Source organism: Embiotoca jacksoni, unplaced genomic scaffold (assembly GCF_022577435.1).
Source record: "Embiotoca jacksoni isolate LCO1_2020_lvr unplaced genomic scaffold, fEmbJac1.0.p SCAF_13, whole genome shotgun sequence".
NCBI classification, from domain to species: domain Eukaryota; kingdom Metazoa; phylum Chordata; class Actinopteri; family Embiotocidae; genus Embiotoca; species Embiotoca jacksoni.
The window spans coordinates 8522937-8543658 of record NW_027185263.1 but is presented as its reverse complement, the minus strand read 5'-3'; the positions used below and the strand labels follow the sequence as shown (position 1 = coordinate 8543658).

Here is a 20722-nt window from a genome sequence, read left to right as displayed (position 1 = left end):
TTTTTAATCAGTAAAAAGCCCACATATGGACATATGTAAACAGCACTGTCTTTCATAAGGGGACGCCACTGCCAATACAGCAATGTAAAAATACAAAGTAAATTAAGTAAAAGTCCTGCTTATTTTATTTTTTTTACTTCAGTGAAAGCACAAGGTTGAGTGTTAGAAGTTAAATTCAGCCAATAAAGTATTGAAGTAAAAAGACAGGTTTGGTCCCACTGATATATCATTATATGACACCATTAGATTAAAGCCTCAGTGTCTAAGCAGGAGGTTTGAAATACGTACAGTTACATCCAGTTTGAAATGGAGGAACACCAGATAAATCTGAGGGGTCATGAGATGATTACTGGGAGATAAAGTACACTTCCCACTTGTTTTGCTTTCATTGTGTTCCTTTTAGCTTACAGCCTTAATATATAGTGTATTGCTCACACAAAAAGGCAAAAGGTTTAAATGCAGGTTTTGGTTTTCTTCTTGTCTTTGTTTTTTTTTGGTCTTTTTTTAAAAATTTATTTCTGTCATAAAACCACCATCTCTGTGGGGCATCAATAAATACAAAATTCACCAACCTGATTCCAATAAACAGAATGATACAGAGGAGACGGTCTCCTGTACCAAATTTTATACAATAACAAGAAAACGTGCACATGTATACAGCACGAGTGGGGGTTCCACTGATTGGTAAACTAAGCAGAAACTTAAACCACCATTTTTACTCATCTGTAGAGCACTCCATTTCCAGTCCTTCTTCTCTATTACTAGTTGTCATTGTTTAATGATCGTCACACAGCTAAAGCAACTGTTAAAAGGCATATAATGCAGCAGTTTGAAAAAACATGTTTAATCAAAATATGAATCAAAGCTAGAAAAAGTCATGTGACGTCTGACACGCCATATCACCCAATCTGTGAATTCAGAAATTAGACGCAGCATCACATGAATGTTTTAATCCAGAACAAGGTGCTCACTTAACAAGGAGGTCTGAGCAAAAATGGAACAACTGAGGAAAGAAGAGGAATTACAAGAGCACAGCAATTTAGTGGGAGGAAAGAGGGTGTCATAAATGCCATGGATGATTTGGATAGTATGTACACCTTAAACTGCATTATTAATGCAAATTGTGTCATAGAATATAACACAAGGACACAGACTTTAAACTTGACTTTGAATTTGCGTTTGAATTTGTTGACTTATTAAATGATGCAAGATGGATTTGGGCATTTCAAGTATGTATTAGTTTCTGTGCATGGAGAATGAAAACGGAGCTCTGATTTGCAGTTTCATTTGAATAACACCAGCATCATACGCAATTCCATGAATAATGTTTGAGTACAACATTTCCGACACTCCGAGACGCATTTGCTTCATTTGGAGACTGAAACCATTTATTCTTGAACCATTTCTCAGCTCACGTCTAGGAGCCTTGTTCTTCAGTCTCTCTGTAGAAAACAGTCTGTGACGGTGAGAAAAAGGAGACATTTGGCTGCTTGCCTCCCTCCTCCATAACCTCATTAAGAGGTCATTAAAGTAACAACCGCCATATATGGGACATTACTGTCTGTATTCTACAAAAGCACTTCTGTCTAAGCACTTTTCTTGCTTGACTGAAGGCATTTCAAGTCCCTTGTGATCATCTTCAAGGTGCAGTTACATGTGCAGTACATGTTCCTTTCAGTCATCGTCGCCTTTTTGCTCTTTGCCTTTTCATTTCACTGCACCCTCTTCTGGAAATATATAAAATGTGTGGCCACATAAGCATGTAAATATGGGGGCAGCTGTAGCACTCTGTGGCACATGGAGTCATCCACCAAACACAGGGTTGGTGGTTTGATCCCCGGTTTCTCACACCCACATGTTTACAAATGTCAGAGCTTGGTAAAACACGGTAGTGCTACTGCCATGTAGGAGCTAAAAATGCAACGAGAAATAGGCCCATGAACCGCAGTTAAATAGATGCTGTGTACAAAATGGTCTCTCAGGCGTAGCGAGGATCTGCGCCGATCAGAGACACCCGCTGGAGGTAGGTTTGTGGGTGGCAGCAAGGAGCCCGTGACGTCTCCATAAAGATTGTGGAGGAGGTGAGGCTTTTGCGATTCTTCTTCAAGGTGTGTCTTCTCTGCCAGCGACAGAGTAAAACCTCCACTTGCTCTCTGAAGAAGCTGGTGGTCAAAGTGTACAGGATGGGGTTCAAGGCACTGTTGATGGGAAGGATGAAGATGACAACCCAGCTGGAGATCGTGCCTAAAAGAACAAACAGGAAGCGAAGCAGTTGATATTTTAAAGCAGTATGTACCTGTAGATGTTTTTTATAAAGCTATTCCATAATTCACAGGGTGATATAGTGCTTAATAAAACATGAAAGTATTTATAAAATGTCTATGATAATGTAACCTGTTACATTTCTTACCAGGTATCTCCACTTCCAACAGTGAGAGGACTTTCACCAAAAATATGGGAATCCAGCAGAGGGCGTCAGAGAACACTATGAAGAAAAACCTGTTGGCCACCGCCACATCTCTGTGTAGTCTGCTCCTCACGTCTGTTGCATTAATGCCAGTTTTATAGATGGAGTAGAACATAATGGAGTAGGAGAAGACGATCACCAGGAAGGCCAGCAGGTTTAGACCTAAAGAAATGCACAAGTTAAAATGGCTACCGTCACTGATATATTATTATGAGATTAGCATTGATGCATCAGTGTGTGAGCATCATGTAAATGTTGTAGCTGGTTGAGGTGGCCTTTTTTTTTTTTATTACTTTGCATACAGTACAGTTAGGTACTTAAGTCCAGTGGTTCCCAACTCATGGCCTGAGCGCCCTGCAAAGGGTTACAAGGTAAATATGAGTCTGTGATATGATTAATGTGATAGGAAAGAAGAAAAAACGAAGTTCCGCTACACATATGTTTATCATATCTTTGAATATTTTGTGAAATAATGTGTGTTTGGGCCTCAAACAGAGGTCTAAATTTAATTCTGAGAACTTCGGAAGGGGAAAGGCCTCTTTGGTAGAGCTGCTAACAACACAGTAACATCTGAAGGAAGACAGGGGATCCAACTCGACTCTGTTTTTGTTTTTTCTAAGAGGTCACAAGCCAAAACATCAGTGTAAAACATCTTTAACAAAAATGTTTTGGAATAATCATGTTTTTTCAATGTGAAATCCTAATCTGGAAAGTAATTTATAAATAACTAAAGCTGTGAAATAAATGCACCTGACTAACTAAGCTCCCTTTGAAATATCATGGAGTAGCAAAAAAAAGCAAAGTAGCATAAAACTGACATCAATTACAAGTACTTTCTTTCCATCACTGCATAAATGTGCATTCAACACAATCACATAAACACATTTGAATTTTCAATGGATTTCATTCAGAGTGAAAGAATGACAAACTGCGTCAAAGCATGAATTAATTGAAAGTATTATGAAGCCTAGTGATGTAAATGCTGGCATCATTTAAGACAGAATATCAACATACATCATTCATCACTGTTGTCTCTGGAGCTCAGTGAGAACACTCAGTTTTATAAAGCGAGTCTAGTCATGCATTGTTGATAAGAGTCGTGGTGTTTTCTGTGTGCACCTGAGCCCAACCTGAGGAGCAATGCTGTTCCCTGCTCTGTTTATTTGTTGGCACAGTAATAATATGGAACAATGACACTTTAAAAAGGATAAGACTGCTATTGAAAATAAAATGAAAGAAAATGTATATTCATTTTCATGTCATGCAAGACTGAATGTTTAATTTGTTTAATTGATTTCTAAAATAACATTTCCCCTTCGCAGAATTCTAATTACGTTTTATAGGTTTTTTTTCATTCACTGTAAATTCAGCTTTAAGTGAAAAACAAAAGAAAACGTATTCAATTTACCCAGGAAAATCCCTGTGGAATATCCTTTGGCAGTAGGTTTTTCTTGCCTGTCAGAGTGCAGAGGAAAGCAGACCCCATTACGTCCGTAGTAGTTCCCAAAGAGGTCCTCATTCATTAGGGGCACAGCAGCAATAACGAACCCCAGCAGCCAGATAGAAGCCAGGACCACCTCGTAGGAGACAACAAATAACATGCTGTGAGTATTTCAGACACTAACTTCTTCAGAGCTCACAATTAAAGTGATTGAGCACAATGGTGACTCAGTGGATTTCCACACTAACTTTTAATGAACAAATATGTACTCCAAAGTTTATTCAGTGTAGTTATTGCTTGTTGATTGCCAAGTAATTTCTACTCCTTCTGGCCTGTGTGAAAACAGGCAGTAGCTGTGCAGAACAGAGACCCTCTTTCAGTGAGAAGGATCACGTGTTGTAATGATGGGTTAACAGCTATACAGGACCGTAACTTCAGCTGGTTGGGGATGCGTGACCACTGTGATGCTTCACTTTGTATAGTTTAACTTGGACCATAAATCTGCAAACCATCCACTCACAGTCGTTACAGAACGACATAATAAAGTTCTGCAGATGCACACCACTTTAACAACGGGTGTTATTCACAGCCTCTGATTAGCGAATGCTTAATAAGCTTCAGCATGCGATTAGCACTAGTATTCGGCCAGCGGGTTTTACGTTCAAACAGATCAATTCTTATCTAAACACATTAACACACACTTAAAGCACAGAACTATGTATCGCACAGACTTACTTACTGGTCTCTGAACGCACACATGGATAAGTGACACAGCGAACAACGTGAACAAGCACATGTGTTATAGGCGTGCCCACAACAAGGGCTCTGATTGGCTGATTCTCTCAGTCCGTATAATGACTAACAAAGTCCTTCAATACGAGTGTAACATATACCAATTTTTGCAGTCTAAAAATATAGCTGGCATTGTGAACCACCCTCTGACCTAAATCTAAAATTGCGCTTCATACATTCAAAGCCTTTTCGTGCTCTACCTTGCAGTATTCATGATCTGTTTTGTTGTCATTTCTAAATGCAGCCACAGCAAAAGCCACTGAGTGTCATTCAAAGTGTCCTGGCTCAGCAGAAGACTTACTGAACCATCTGCAATAAAATACTGGCTTATGGGATTTGCATTTGCAATCATTGCATTCTGTCTGTATTTACATTTCACACAGTGCACCAACTTTTTTGGAGTTGGGGTTGTGTTACAGAAAAACAAATCCAAAGTTTTCATGCCATAAGGTTGTATTGTTATTCTACACACAGAATAACTAAAGTGAGCAGTACAAACTCTGGATGCAGTCGAATTAGTTAACTGTAGAAATGCAGCTTTTATTGCATCATTTTTTTTTATTGTGTAACTCACTCCTGTCTGAAGTTTCCCTGGGCGCAGATTGCTGAAAGGGAAGACGATGACCAGGAACTTCTCCAGAGTCAGGTAGGTGAGGAGGAGAACAGACACCTGACGGAAAAACACTCACTATAAATAAAACAAAATATCTGTTGGCTCCGTTCTGTCATGTCTGTATGGTTTCAAGTGTAAAAATGTAAACCTGTTTTTAAAGGAGAAAAAGTTGGAACGACAGAAACATTTCACAGTGTAAACAATATATAGAGGTAATAAAGAGCTGGAACAAGCTGAAGTCAGTGAGGCATTAGATTATTTTAACAACCCTAAAAGGACTTGAAGAAGAAAGAAAAGGGAAAGTGCAGTTCTATACCTTAAAGCTATAGTGCTGTAATGTTTAATAAATCTGTTACATATAAATCCTTGCCAAACAGGTTCACACAATACAGATTAAATGTACTTTGCATTTGGTCCTATGGGAATTTGAAAGGGGATAAATTAATAAAAAATGTGCAATCCCTCGAGGCTTGTTTTCAGACTAAATGGATTAAATTCAGACAGTGAAACAAGATATTTCACGGGAGCTGTAATGCCTTCTATTTGATTTGCCATTCACAATTTAGCCACAATTTATCCACCATTATACAGCTGCAACAGTAGCCTGTGATAAGAGCATACTTTTTAAATTACTTTTTTGTAATTACTCTCACTGGTGAAGGGGGAGAAAAACATTCACACACAGGTTTAAGAGACTAGAGTGCTACCAGCAGCTTAAAAAGTAAACGCTGTTTCTGGTGTCTCACAAGTTTCATCTTTCAAGGTTGATTAGTGCGTCTCTATCTGCATGCATGTTTGTGCGTGTGGTTGCGAGTGGGAAATACACAGCGTATTAAAGTACCTCTGAGGAGAGCATGGCCAGGAATCCAATTGTCCGACACTCCACACTCTCCATCCACAGCAGGGCATTGCGATTGTACTGCCCGCGGAACTTGACATCAAACACTCCAACGAAGAACAGGTACACACCCATGAGGCAGTCTGCACCTGGACGATAAGACACAGATGAGTCCAGTTACAGAGAGATGTGCCCTGCGGGACTTTGCTGATTGAGTCCATCTGTGCTTCCTGTAACCAAAACAAATATTTCTCAAAAACACAACATTATTTTTACTCTTGAGAGAAGCCAAGAGTATCCATGTGTATGGGAAACACATGTATGTTTGGCTGCTGTATGCAGGTGGGTGAGTGGATGGGTGAGAAAATAGGTGAGTAATTGGGTTTAAGTAAGAATTAAGGAAGCCATTATGACAGTTTCTGAAATTTGAGAAACTTTTTAATGTTCCGGTTGTGCTTAAAGCCTGCACGATACAAATGAAAAACCAAAAATAAGAATATTAAGATAAAACATATGAACATATCATTTCTTCAAGGGCTGAAGCTGCAGTATTGTTTGAAAATATATTATATGAAAAAAAGGTTCGAGAGCAGAGTGAAAGCAGTGAAGCCTGGTGTTCTGTACAAAATTCAGATGGAGGAAAGAAGAGCAACAGAGTGTTCAACAGTGGCAAGGTTACATATTTAAATCTGACACAAAAGAACCAACGGAGAGTACGAAACTGAGACAAAGACAGGGAACACTTCACGCATGAAGAGGGAGAGAAGTCCAAAATATCAATTAAAAGGCAGACAAAGGATTATCTTTAGAAAAGCCGTTTTAAATACACTTCCACCCTGTTAAAACGGTTTTATCTTTGGAAGTATTTAGCTTTGGTTTATACAGCAAATAATGTGTAATTATTAGTTAGAATATGACTTTTTTTCTCTGGAAATTCAAAAATTTCTTTTGATCCTTTTTAAATACCGTAATTGTAAATATTGCAATATTTTTCTGGTAGAGTTCATACAGGTAATAAAGCAAGTAAGCATTAAAATATTTGTATTTTCGTTTCTCAAACACAAATAAAACACCTGTCAACAATGTGTAAATCTATTTTGACATGAAGTCACTCGTTAAAGATAACCTTGTCAAAGTATGTAGGCACAAGTTATACTAGTTTAGATGTGGGTGTGAGTATTGAGGGGAGTAGTTCTGGGACACCTGGACTGCGGTTGAGCCGTCCCCAAGTGTTGTGGGCCGAACTTGACAAAACACCGGAGAAGGGAGGTCCCTACTTGATAACCCCATTGAGATACTGCACACTTTCCCCTTGTTACAAAGGCAGAAGACAGATAGTAGTATTGAGTCAGTTGACCCTTGCAGTGTTATTCTGCATTAATACAGCCCTGTGTATGTATTTTAAAACTATAGTGATGTCAATGTTTGTAAGAATAACAGGCAACTACAATGCTAACACTTTCTATTTGGTCCTGAGGCAAATGTCAGCCATGAAGACCGGAGAGGGGCCACTCAAAGCCACAAATCACTTCCCTGACCAATTTAGGGACATGTTAATAATAGTACAAAACTGCTGCAAAAGTATTACCTTGAACACTCTTGTCTAATATTTCCAGAGGCATTTCTCACACACGTAGAATTTAATTCAGTGTGTTAATGCCCCTAAAAAAAGGCGATCTATTGGCTTCTATTCACTGCAAACTACAAGCAGCTCACTCTTTATTGCTTGCCTAACAAATTATGTTAATCGGACTGCTGCTTAAAAAGGCAGGTAAGGTATCCTCAAGTGTGAGGCCTTTTCCTTTTTCCTGGGCTTGATAATTGCAATCTTACAGTATAAATGAGGCACTGGGAAGACCAGAAATGGTGAAGTTTTGTGCCTCATTTAACAACAGATTTTTTTTTTTTTTACTTGTGACAAACATGTGGTTGATTTTTTTCACCAGTTTGGACAAGAGCACTTTTATTGCCCCCCCCCCCTCCCCCCCCCCCTCCCCCCCCCCCCCCCCCCCCCCCCCCCCCCCCATCAGATTACTACTACTCAATTAGCTTTTAAAGTTTGGCAGTGACGTATCTGTGACAAGAGAACAGCCTCCATTTTTATTTGCCTTCTGGCCTGATCATCATTCATAACTGCCTATATACTTTTACTATGTCATTCGTGGAAATTCTGAAAGAGAGAACATTATTTCCGTCAGAACCGAGGCCAACAGACTCCAATGCTTTTTCACAGAACAGATTGTTGTTGAAATATATCTCTAGCCTCACAGAAAAATCCCGTACATTTCCTATATTTTCCATGTCTATCTTAATGTGGACACGTGATCACATGTAGGAAACGTGTCCACATGTTGCAACACATGATAATATGGGGAAAATATGTCACTCCTTTTTACAGCATGGCGCTTCATAAACATTTTTAACTGCTTCCCTACCTCCATAATACGTCTGCATTTGGGATCACTAGCCTAGGTTTAAACAGGGTTTCACAGATAATCCCACTGACTTCACATAGATAAATATATGTTTCACATGGGAAAATAAATGGGTTTCACATATGACAATACGTTTTATAACACCACAGGTGCCATATACAGTATATTCCCATGGGTTTCACATTTGAAAATGTCTGTGTTTTACATTGGAACATACATGGATTTCCCATACAACACCATAGATTTTCACATATAATTATGTAGGTTTTGCACGTAATACCATAGGTTTCAAATGGGAATCCACATATTACACCATGAAAATGTCCCATGAGAAAAATACACGTTTCACTTGTGCTAGCACGTGCTCAAAATATTTCACATGTGGCTTTAACATGTTTTCACATTTAAGTTTGACACGTGCAAAGCCACATGTGATCATGGGTGTTTTTTCACATGTGAAATTTATGTTATTTTTCTATTAGGATACCCCTACATGCAAGGTCAGATGCTAGTTTAATTACAGCATTTTGATATTAGCCTATGGTACACCTTTTGTTTGAGAGAGTTTATGGTGTGTAGGAGTGTGTGGTTACTCACAGCAGAGGACTTTGATGCAGGCAGCATGCAGGTTGTTCTCAGCACGTATCAGTGACCTCATGCCGATGACGAAGAGGTTACCAAAGCAGGTGATGAAGGCCATGACCCAGACAGACACCCTCAGAACTATGTTGGCTAGTAAGTCTTCAAAAGATGAGATGCCATCTGTGTTGGGCTTACAGGACCTGACATGAGGTGCATACGAACAGTACTGGAACTTCTTGAAGTAACTAGCAGAGAAAAGGAGCACATAAAAATATGAAGGGTGGCAGCAGGACAATCAATCAAATTTGAAGGGGGGGGTCTATGTGAAAAAAATTAAGAATTAAGAATTCTGTTTTGACACTTGTGTGCCAGGATTCTTTGTGAAGAATCGTACGTACATGTGGGACAGGTTCTTCATTGGCAGAAACATTTTAGTCTGAATATCAGGGATATCAATCCCCTCCAGCGCCCTGTAAAAAAAAACACAATGATTAACCACCACACAGGCTGCAGCAAGCAGTTTGTTTGAGTGTGCGTGTGCTTGAATTAGCATCTTGGTAAGGAAAATTTCAATTTTAAAAATCAAAGTGAGGACATTTCTGCATTATGAAGACATTCTGTACAGTCCTCATTACTTCAAATGTCTGTTTTGAGGTTAAGACTGGTTATATAGACTAAGGTTAGAATTACATTTAGGTTTTGAGTTAGACATGTAGTTGTGTTGGTTAGGGTTCGGAATAGGGGCTGTATAATGTCAATGAGGATCATATGCATAGAAAGACAAAGAAGAGCATGTGTGTGTACTTACAGAGACTGAAGGTGTGTCAGGTGGTTGAAGTGGCTTGGGTGAATGTGGAGAAGGGGATTGTGGGAAATATTTCTGCAACAAGAAACGGCAAACTCAACTAATTTTGTCAGGATAAAATGCAACAAAAATCCAGATGTCTTTTTAAACAGAGAAAACAGGCCGACGATTTTCTGTGTTCAATCAAACCTGACACAGCATCCAGTTACTTGCCCCCCAATCACATTACACAAGTTCAAACTCAACTTTGCCTTACATTAAATAGATGGAGTTATGCCAGTGACCGCAACAGAGTAACAAAGCCTCACATCCTATATCAAAAGTACTTCCTTTTAGTAGAGTTGTGGCATTGCAGCAACTATCTCTGCAATGCTTGAAAAATTGTCAATTCACATCCAACAACTTTTGAAGGGAGAGCATTAATCTGTGAGACCATTTGTCCGCACTTCATTGTGAAACGCATGTAAGGAAATTGTTAACCCCAAGGCTTTTACCCAGGGTTTGTCTCAGTCTTCAAATTCTGCTCCAAAGCAGCATTTTTTAGTCTGGCTACAGATGAATGACAAAGTCGAATAAGGCTTTAGAAGAAAGCTCTTCACAATATGACAATAATTCACTGTTATCAATCAGTGTGACTTCATGGACATTAAAACCAGAAACTTCTTATGTGCTGCTGGTGCAAACATCACTTCTGCAGACAAAATAGATGTCCAATTATTCTCACAATATGAACCCACCAATTCAATCGATACATTCCCACCTTATTTCAAATTGGAAAACAACACCAGGAGAGAATACTGACTGGTTAGATACAACCAGGCACAAATGTCACAAAATCATATGAAATTTTGTCAACCTCCACACTTTTCCTCAAAATTACCTATTCGTTGCTTCACTTTATGCATTTATTTTCAGCAGGATAGAATATGTTATTGGTTTCTTCACATGTCTTAGTAAAAGAATCAACCAGACTACAGCAGCTCATCAGAAATGCTGCTGCCAGATTCCCTACAACATCAAAAAGTGGAGCATATTTCTCCAGTCCCTAAATCACTGAGCCGGCTTCCTGTCTGTCAAAGGAAAAACTTAAGAATCCTATTACTCTGCCATAAGACACAACAAAGTGTCGAGCCTAAGTGAATCTCTGATTTACTTGCATGTTATGAAGCATCAGACCTGTCAGGTTTACTCAGTGTTTCCATAATCAAAACTAAGCAAGGTAAAGCAGCTTTTAGTTGATGCCCTCTGAGGAACAAACTTCGCAGCAGCTCATTCAAATCAGCGATTTAAACATTATTGTTTGGTTTGGCTTCCCAACAAATTAAACATGCAACCACCTTGTGGTTTTTTTACAAATTTTTTTTTTTTCTTTGCTTGTTTCTGTCTTTTTTTATGTTTTTGTAATGTCTCTAAAGCACTTTGTGTCTGAATGGTACCATAAAAGTTTGCCATGTCAGTGGTTTTATGGATCATCTTTCTTTCTCCATGCCTTGTTTACTTGTGTTTTCGTGCGTGAATGTGTCGAGGGGGGAATCACCATATTCCCTGGTGGAACATTACAGTCTGATGTGAACTTTACACACACACACACGCATGTCCTCGCCCTGGATAATTTACCACAGGTTTTCTTTGTAAATTTTAAACTGGCTTCAAAGATGTGAACTTTACACACACACACACACACACACGCATGTCCTCACCCTGGATAATTTACCACCGTTTTTCTTTGTAAATTTTAAACTGCCTTCAAAGATGTGAACTTTACACACACACACATGTCCTCACCCTGGATAATTTACCACTGTTTTTCTTTGTAAATTTTAAACTGGCTTCAAAGTTTTGAAAAATATGTTTAATTTATAACAATAACCATCAGTGACTCACAGTTTTAGGAGAGACTTTGAGAGGCCCTTAAAGGTGCTTTTTGGCAGCTCCCTGATCCTGTTGATGGACAGATTCCTGAATGTGATGAAAGAGAAAAAAGGAAAACCGCAGAAAGAAAAAAAACTTAAAAATGTGCATATTAATTACAGTAGAATTATATATTTTACTCCTTCAAAACCAAAAGCTTACAGCAGGGTCTCCAGTTTTATTGGATTTGTATTGCAAGTTATTTTCTGTAAGAACTTGCAGAAAATAAAATGATAAACATATCTGACCATTATGACCTGTGGAAATCATGCAAGTATGATGTTAAAATGGTTTAATTTACTTTTTAATTCATTCTTGACAAATACTGACAGTATCGCAGCAGGAAAAAATTGTTCACTAACACCACTGCCACTGAATCTCTCTAAATGAACGTCTGGAGAGCCTGGTCTAAAAAAAAAAACATGGTTTATAGAGATTTCTGAGACTTCATTCATAGCTGCTGATTTTCCTATACATTATTTAATATTCCACTTGTGTGATGTCATATCAATCTAAATCATATATTCTATCTAAAGTTTAATCCTAATGTTATACTGATTCCTGTTAAAACAAAACCTTTTCACTGAAAATGCTTCTTTTTTATTACTGTTTTATTACTGCATGGCGATTGGGAGATCCTTACAATCACCTCATCATGAGTAGGTCCTTTAGAGAAGAGTGTGAGGCTGATAAGAAAATGCTGCTGGTTTCGAAATCAATTAAATTTGAGTCATGCTATGAAAAATACGCCTCCCCCCCCCTCCCTCAACGAGCATTAAGAAACTGCCTCCCTTCCAGAAGATTTTAAGATTTTAATATCCCCTGAGTATTTGTCAGTTGATTTAAACTGAATTGAATATGTGAACTAAATGACAAAGGTGCAAATGAATTGGCTGTTACTCACAGTTCGGCCAGCTTCCATAGAGACTGGAAGGTGTTTTCAGGAATTGTTCTGATCCTGTTGTCCATCAGTAATCTAACACAGGACAGAGCTGCTGTCAGAAACCATGCTGAATGGTGCAAAGTGCTTTTCAATCACCTGTGGTGGATACTTGCGGAGACTGGATGCAATCTTATTAACTACCCTATCTGAACACATTGATTACCAATTAACATCTGTTAACACTGACGCAGTGCCGACTTGACAGCTCTGCTTTAGAAAGAATAGCCTCTATATTGTATATTAAAATGTTCTGACCTTATTTTGTTTAAACACATTTTTATATTTACAATCAAGTGCTACCCTGAACTACAGAACCAAACTGACAACATTCACTTGTCAACATGACAGCTGAACACATAAAGGTGAACTGTGACTGAACTGTACACTTGTTCTGAAGCAGAGACATGACAGAAATGAGTGCAGTGTTCAGTGCTTTTCATCTGTGTGTCTTGCTGTTTTGCAAATGCAGTGCACTATAATTGTCTGGATGAAGCACTCAAAACATTAAAAAAGAATTCACTGTGAAACTCTGGACATTTCTCCCCCTAAATGGCCCACATCTTAGCTCCGTAGCAGAGCAGAACCACCGACCTAAAGTATTTTCAAATTGAGTAGTCTGAGGAAGCTGTAGCTGTTGTGGGACAACGCACAATAAGATAAGATAAACCTCGATTGATCCCAGTGGGGAAACTCAGTTGTTGTAGCAGCTTAAAAATAAATAATGCAATAAATAAAACAGATAATTAATAACAGTAAATTTATTTTTAAAAAAAACATGGAGCTATAATACAAAAAGAACACAAATAACAGGAGCTGTCCTATTGAGGCAGGTTACTAAATCAGGTCAAAAGTTTTAGAATTAATAAATATACTAGCTGTAGTGTTGGTTAACAAATCTATCAATATTCATCTGTTTAAAGAAGCATATTACATAAAAAATATGCAATAATGGTCTGAAATTCCATCGTCTCAAATACCTGTTATTATAATATCAAGATCTTTGGAAAAGACAAGGTCAAGTATGTGTCTTGGAAACTCCTAAAACCATGTGTTTCAAACATTCTGATTGTCATTATATTTTAGAGTACTCACAGAACTTCAAGCTTGCTACATGTCTTTAAGATAGATGAGTTAAGACTTTGAATCTGGTTTCCTTCAAGATCCCTGTGGCCAGAAAAAATGGGACATGTAACATAAAATGTACACTTAACAAGACACATATACAAGTCTTCACATGTAAATATACTACAATGTATAGTGAGTACTGTGTGAGTCCATTGTATTTGATCAAAATGACTTTTACTTCTATCAAAGTTTATTCTAAATAAGCATAAAGTAAGATATAAAATATAATATTTGCCTGGTATAACAGAGTGGGAAAGCCGGACACTGACAGACATGGTTTGCTTTGAAATTTAAATGAGTTGAGTGAGTATGAGCAGGAGCATGCTGCTAAAACACAAACACAAAACCGACAAATAGCATGAGGTCATTATGAGTGTCAAACTTATTCAGCTGTACATTCAGCACTGGCTAAAAGTAGCTGGTCGAGCTGACCGGGCAGAGTGGCATCATCTGAAGATGGCTCACAAGTCGTCAGGAGGAACACTCATGTGACCCCACCTCTATCTACCAGTCTCATTTGTCTTTGAGTATGCACACAAGCACAAACACACATCCACACACAACTGGTGAATTCTCTAGCGCACAAAGCATCTACTGAATCACACATATGCATTAGACACCTGCATACACACAAGGACACTGTCAGAGCAGACTCACAGCCAGTCAAGGGCAGGCATGTGTTGACAGAAGCTCGGATGAGGAAGCTGCTGCAGGGAGGTGTTCACCATGGATCTGAGGAGAGCGGGAGAACATGTTATTGAAAAGCTGTTTAGCTGAAGTTCAGGAGCAAGATAACACCTCAAACACGCTTCTTCTTGTCATATATCTATAAAGGTCTTCCTGTTTCAACTTAATTGATCTTTTCAATATTTTTTTTCATATTGTGCATTGTGCAAACAATACCACATAACCTTGTAATATAATGCTTCAGCTTTAACTGTAAGTTATGGACCTATTTTTCATGTTGAGCACACACACATAATGAGTTTTAAAAATTACGTTTTTATGTTGATTGTGTATTGTATATAATTGTGCTCTGTAAAAGTGTTTTAAAAGGTGCTGTACCAATAAAGTTTATAATTATTGTTATTATTATTATTATTATTATTATTATTATTATTATTATTATTATTATACTCTCAAGGCTGAATGACCAACCAATAATTGTTAGCTGTAATTTTTTTTCTTTTTCTTTTCAAGTCTATGCAGGTCCTGAAATGTGAAAATCAGTCTAAAACACTTTGCTTTGAAAAATAGGTCCATAATAAAGCTAGGTATATATGACTTGTAGTTTATGAGGTAAAAGATTAAACTTTATGGCATAAAATGTCCGGGAAAACAGAGAGAGAATGAGTCAAAAAGAGACAGTTTGTGGACACGTACGACACAATCATTTCAAAGGATGGGACGTAAACAAAGAATTATATCATAATTGTACAAAGAACAATAGCAAAGGTTAATCCAGGTCAGTGAAGCAGAGACCGGCAATAAAGAGAGTTCACATGTGATTGTTTTTAAATTAGTCCACTGCTTTAGGACTTAAGTGTTTTTTCCATTTCTGTGTTGAGGACTTTGGGGAGATTTAGAGATAAATTGACTTCATGGCTTGTTAAGCAAACTGCCAGGGGAAACTCCATCACAATATTTGTAAAATGATTGTAGCAGAGATAAGATGTGGCGTGCAATGAGGTGTGAAATATTGCAAATTATAAACAACTAAGCTATTTAACAAGTATGAAAGCACTTGATTTGTTCTTTGTGTTGACAGTAAAATTGACTGAAAGAAACATCCTAAAAAGTTACAGCATTTGAAATTCCCTGAAACTCAAACAAGACACATGATAACACATGAACGAGGGGTACATTCTAAACTTTAATTCCATATAAGCACTTCTTTAAGTTGACCAACAGTTTACTGAACTCATAGATGTGACTGTGTGGTCTGACTAGAATACTTATTTTCCATTACTGAGTTCGCAATTATCCTTTAAGAGTAAATGTTGGTTTTCTTAACTATATTCCGATTTTTATACGCACAGATAAACACAGCTGAAAACTAATACATTTCTTATCACAGAGAACTCTGAGGGTTTAAGATTAGAAATAAGCCAAAAGCTAAAATATGGGAATTTAATGAAAGAAAGTAACAAACAAAAAAAAAAACATTGCAACTCACAGGTACAGGAGAGACTGGAGCCCAATGAAGGTGTCCTGGGACAAGCTGCTTAGCGGGTTATGATCCAACATCCTGCCATAAAAAAGCAAACATTTTAAACCATGCAGTCATTTGACATCATGGACAACAGTCTTCTTCATGTTCTTGCTAAGAGTTAGACGAGAAGATTAATACCACTCTGTATTTAATCTAAATATCTGTGTTTTTCAAACCCAAATAACCCCATTTTGCTTTGCTTTCTGGTGAGTACTTCTTTTCTGGATTTTGTTTTTTGTTTTTTTTCTGGCCAATTGTTCCGAGTGGGACCAAAAAGAAAAATCATAAAAATCAGATTTCCAAAAGTTCTCATATACAGTAACATTAGGTCTACTGTTTTGCAGCTGGTTGACATTTGGGTTTCCCAGAGCACTGAAGAGCACAGTATCACCGATGAGTTTCTTCGAACTGGTAGAGAGCGACAGCAACAACAAACCTGAAATGATCCACAGCTCTTAATTCCATTAGATGAAGACAAACTTATACTGTATTTGTTTCATGGTGCATTGACATGTAATTCCATGGAAAAACTTAAACTCATTCGACAGCTGAATCTAGCTTACTCGTTCTGGGTGACAATAAACCCTTGCAGTTCTCTGTCATTTTGTTAACTCCGCTGATTTCAAGGACATCAGGGAGGATTTATTTTTAGGAACAAACCTAAACCACAAATTTAACAGGAAATCCAGACGTTATTATGGATAAAGCAAGCATTTGTATTTCAAATGAAAACAAAACAAAATCCTTCACTCATAAAATATGTGTTTCTTCTTGTTCCGACAGTTGAATGTTTGAGCTTCACTGTGCAGAAAACTCAAAGGCTTTTTTCACATTCAACCGCTGACGACGGAAAGTTTCTCTGTGCACATTGAAAATCAGATTTTAAGCGGCCGGTTTTTGAGCCGGATTGATGACATCACAAAGAGTTTGTAAGCCGATCCTGGTCCAATTCAACTTCACAAGTATGATGTGGAAACTTGAAACCTATGGTGCATTACACTGAGAATGGATTTTACAATGAAGTATGAGACGTCCAGCGTCCAACAGTTAAAGTTTGGAAATGAATTGTACTGCATAATTATAGATTTTATAGATTTTAGTTTTATTGCACAAGAAGGAGTACATGGGATCTTTATAAGGTAAATTGAATTAATTATTACTAAATAATAAATTATTATTATTCAGTGTAAAGTATCTTACATCTTTAAGCATATGTGGAGAGGATCTTTAAAAGTAAAACCAGATAAAACAGAGCATGAATATCCCACACTGACACAAAACAACTGCAAAATCTACTCTGTGTGTCTTTGAATGTGGTCTTTTATATTTCAACAGTCCCACAGTGTCCTTTCTCTACATTTATCTGACATAACTCAAGCAGAGTAGAAAACGGTACACAATAACAATTATGTGTACTGAAGATGCTTGTGTGTGTACGTGCATGTGTGTGTGTGTGTGTGTGTGTGTGTGTGTGTGTGTGTGTGTGTGTGTCTGTGCATGTGTTACTCACAGCCACTCTAGTTGATGCAGATGACTGAACACACCAGGACTAAGGGAGGATATTAAGTTCTCACTGAGAAACCTGAGAAAGTGTGCAAAGCACAGAAAGAGAAGGGACATCAAAAACATACATAAAACACTTATGTTTTAAAGTAACACACAAAACACAGTTGAGCTGAAATTATGAGCTGATGAGCTGATAGTTATACCTCGGTTACTGGGAGCTTGAGTGGCTGTCATTTTAAAGACTTGAAAAATGTAATACAAAAAATTGGCAATGCTTGTTGCAGCCCATAGTGCACACCTGCAGACAACATCTAGAATGTATCACTGTGGTTCAAACAAGTTAAATATCCAGACCTTACTGCATTTATTTGAGTAATCTGGAAACATGACACATTGGTTTTAGTTACAAAATTGAGCAGGCATCTGTGGCCTCCAATAAACATTTTGTTTATTTCATTTAATTATGTGCGCAGTCTCAGATTTGCAGTGTTTACTGTCATTTTTAATTGCTTTCCTCTGTTTAAGAAATAACCACTTCAAAATGTCTCTTTGAGTTGCATCTCTCATAATAACCACCCTACATTAATAAATCAATAAAACCAAAAAACAATTTGCTTTTCAACATATGAAAGAGAAACTAAAAATAAAGTGAACTGAAAGGGGAAGAAAAAAAAAAAAAAATCCAGATTGTTGTTTCAGGGCCGATTAATGAATTTTAAAGAAGTAAACAGGATACTTACAACCTCTTTAAACTGTGCAGGTCACTGAAGGCGTGTTTGGAGATGAGGTTGAGGCTGTTGTTTTGTAGAAATCTAAATAAAAAAAAAAAACATTGTCATTCAATTGGAATTTTAACACTGTAGTCACTGATCTCACTTGTTCAAATAAATGTTATTTCCACACACATACACACGTTCTTGACATAAGAAGAGTGTGAGAAGCGAATAAAACCATGTTGTTAAAGTTATAATTGTCCTGGTAAAATATATTGAGAGCCTGCCAATATAAAAATGTCAAAGGACTTTCATTTATTATCAAAATATTTATTGTTAAAATTGTGATACATTTAATTAACCAACACTAATTGACATTTCCATACAAAGATGCACTTTAGTTTGTAGTTTAGTTAACCAAATATTATATAAAATGTAATCACACAAATGGAGGTGAGGATCTGGTTGTGCCTCTGCTTTTTTGCAGTTGCAGTTTTGTGGCTCTTTATTGTGTGGCTTTTATACAGTGGTTATCACAACGCATTTGCAATTCAAGTGATGACTGTATTTAAATAATACAATTCTATTAGTCGTTGTAACAGAATAACAGGAATCTGCTTAATCATATTTCAACAACAACAATGATAACAGAGGTACATTATAGTGATATCGGTGCATTTTTAGACACTCATTAAATTCCTTTTGGCTTTGACTTTATTGTTGCGGAAACATGTTTTTACGGCACTATCATACATATAAATAAAACAGGAGGAGCAAAAATATATTTCACTGGCAAGAGGAGTGTCAGTGATTGGAATGATTAAGAAAATGATGTGAATAAACAAATAAATTAAATCCCAGAGAGGCTGAGGATTATAATTTGTTCTCTGTCACAAAATACTGATTTATATTTCACAATAAATAATTTGTATTCAGGATGAATATGAGCACTTTTAGTCTTACTCTTAACACTTAAAAAGTCGCACTTTGACTTCATCTTTACGGTTCTGGGATTGAATAATTTACACAGTTTCTATGTTTATACTTTATAGGAAACTGTTGCTGTGCTTGAACATACACCTAATGAAGGTTGTGCAGACTGTAAATTTACAAGATAATAGAGAGAGTTTTGTCTTCTGTTCTTTCTTGGAAATCAGGGAGTCATATCAACTGTGGAAAACAAATCTACTGAATAAAAACATCACATGAATTCTCCTTTGGTAGAGCCATATTCACATAAATGTGATTTTAAATTGCTCTGTCTCTATTTATCTTTTTTTTTCTACAATTGTATGGACGTGCTTTTCTATTTCAACATTTTCTGAATAGTTCTGCGTACGAACAATGAATGTAGAAACACAAATAATGACTGAACCAAACAAAAGTGTATATTATTTGGATTCCTACAGCAGCATAAAAAATACTCACAGCCTTTCGAGGGCAGTGTATTCTGAGAAAACGTAATCAGATAACACTCGGATTCCATTGCTCCTCAGCGACCTGTAACACAACCCATGAAATGGCACCGTTAGAAAAATACAGCACACAATTTGCATAAAGAGACAGCCAGAGTGCAGATATACAGCGAAAGAGAGAAAGGATGAAAAGGCTTACATGTGCAATTTGCAAACACTTGAGAACTTTAAAAGGTCCACTGTCCTTGTATCTGAAAAGGTTACTTTAAGGACAGGAACACAACACAAAGACCACTTACCCTGAAACACACACATGTACGGCTCAAGAGTTCCTAAAAGGAAATAAAGTCTTGGCAGATGAGCCCAACAATTGTCAATAAAATCCAATTAAATGTGTTAAAATGTCTTTTGTGTCTGTTAAACCACCATGTTATTAGGGTATGCAAAAGGCTTGTACTTGTTAATTAGTAATGAAGATGTTTATCAAATACTTTCTAAGCTAAAACAAGTGTAAGTGGGTTGTGTAAAGCAGCATGGGCTAAGATATCCTCACTTTTAGCAACTAGTGAGTGATGAGTCACACTGCTCAGGATCCTTTTTTAAATTGGTCCTCTTAAAGCTCAAGCTGAAATACTGTAATCCTGAAGTCATCTCGGTTGGTGAGAGAATAGACGCTGCCTGTACAGAATCACAAGAATACTAAATTGATTTCGATATGTAAGAAATCTAATGTTCCCTCTTAATAGTTCTCTTTAAAAAATAAATAAAAATAAACTAATGGATGTCTCACTTACAAAATGCCTCAGTATTTAAGTCACCGTTAATGATGTTGTGGTCGGCTCTAAACAACAAGTCTGTTGTTGAGCTGTGAGAGTAAAGGTAGATAAACAGGTCCACTGAGAATAGGAGAGAGTAGGAGGCTGT

General features: G+C 37.3%; 2 protein-coding genes across 2 annotated transcripts in view; one reads left to right on the top strand and one right to left on the bottom strand.

The window, feature by feature from the left end:
* The window catches only part of rfc3 (replication factor C (activator 1) 3), a 197519-nt gene that overhangs the window by 107795 nt on the left and 69002 nt on the right, over window positions 1-20722 (top strand). The gene's annotated exons all lie outside the window — the stretch shown is intronic.
* rxfp2a (relaxin family peptide receptor 2a) overlaps window positions 938-20722 on the bottom strand; it is a 34763-nt gene continuing 14978 nt past the window's right edge. The window contains exons 5-20 of the mRNA XM_069146227.1: window positions 19812-19883; window positions 18411-18482; window positions 17675-17746; window positions 16129-16200; window positions 14610-14684; window positions 13920-13991; window positions 12789-12860; window positions 11858-11932; window positions 9977-10048; window positions 9567-9638; window positions 9184-9413; window positions 6155-6300; window positions 5275-5370; window positions 3876-4044; window positions 2411-2629; window positions 938-2244 (exon numbers count right to left, since the gene is read on the bottom strand). Coding sequence (XP_069002328.1) covers window positions 1979-2244; window positions 2411-2629; window positions 3876-4044; window positions 5275-5370; window positions 6155-6300; window positions 9184-9413; window positions 9567-9638; window positions 9977-10048; window positions 11858-11932; window positions 12789-12860; window positions 13920-13991; window positions 14610-14684; window positions 16129-16200; window positions 17675-17746; window positions 18411-18482; window positions 19812-19883 — 1852 coding nt within the window. The 3' untranslated portion in view covers window positions 938-1978. The remainder of the gene's footprint in view (window positions 2245-2410; window positions 2630-3875; window positions 4045-5274; window positions 5371-6154; window positions 6301-9183; window positions 9414-9566; window positions 9639-9976; window positions 10049-11857; window positions 11933-12788; window positions 12861-13919; window positions 13992-14609; window positions 14685-16128; window positions 16201-17674; window positions 17747-18410; window positions 18483-19811; window positions 19884-20722) is intronic.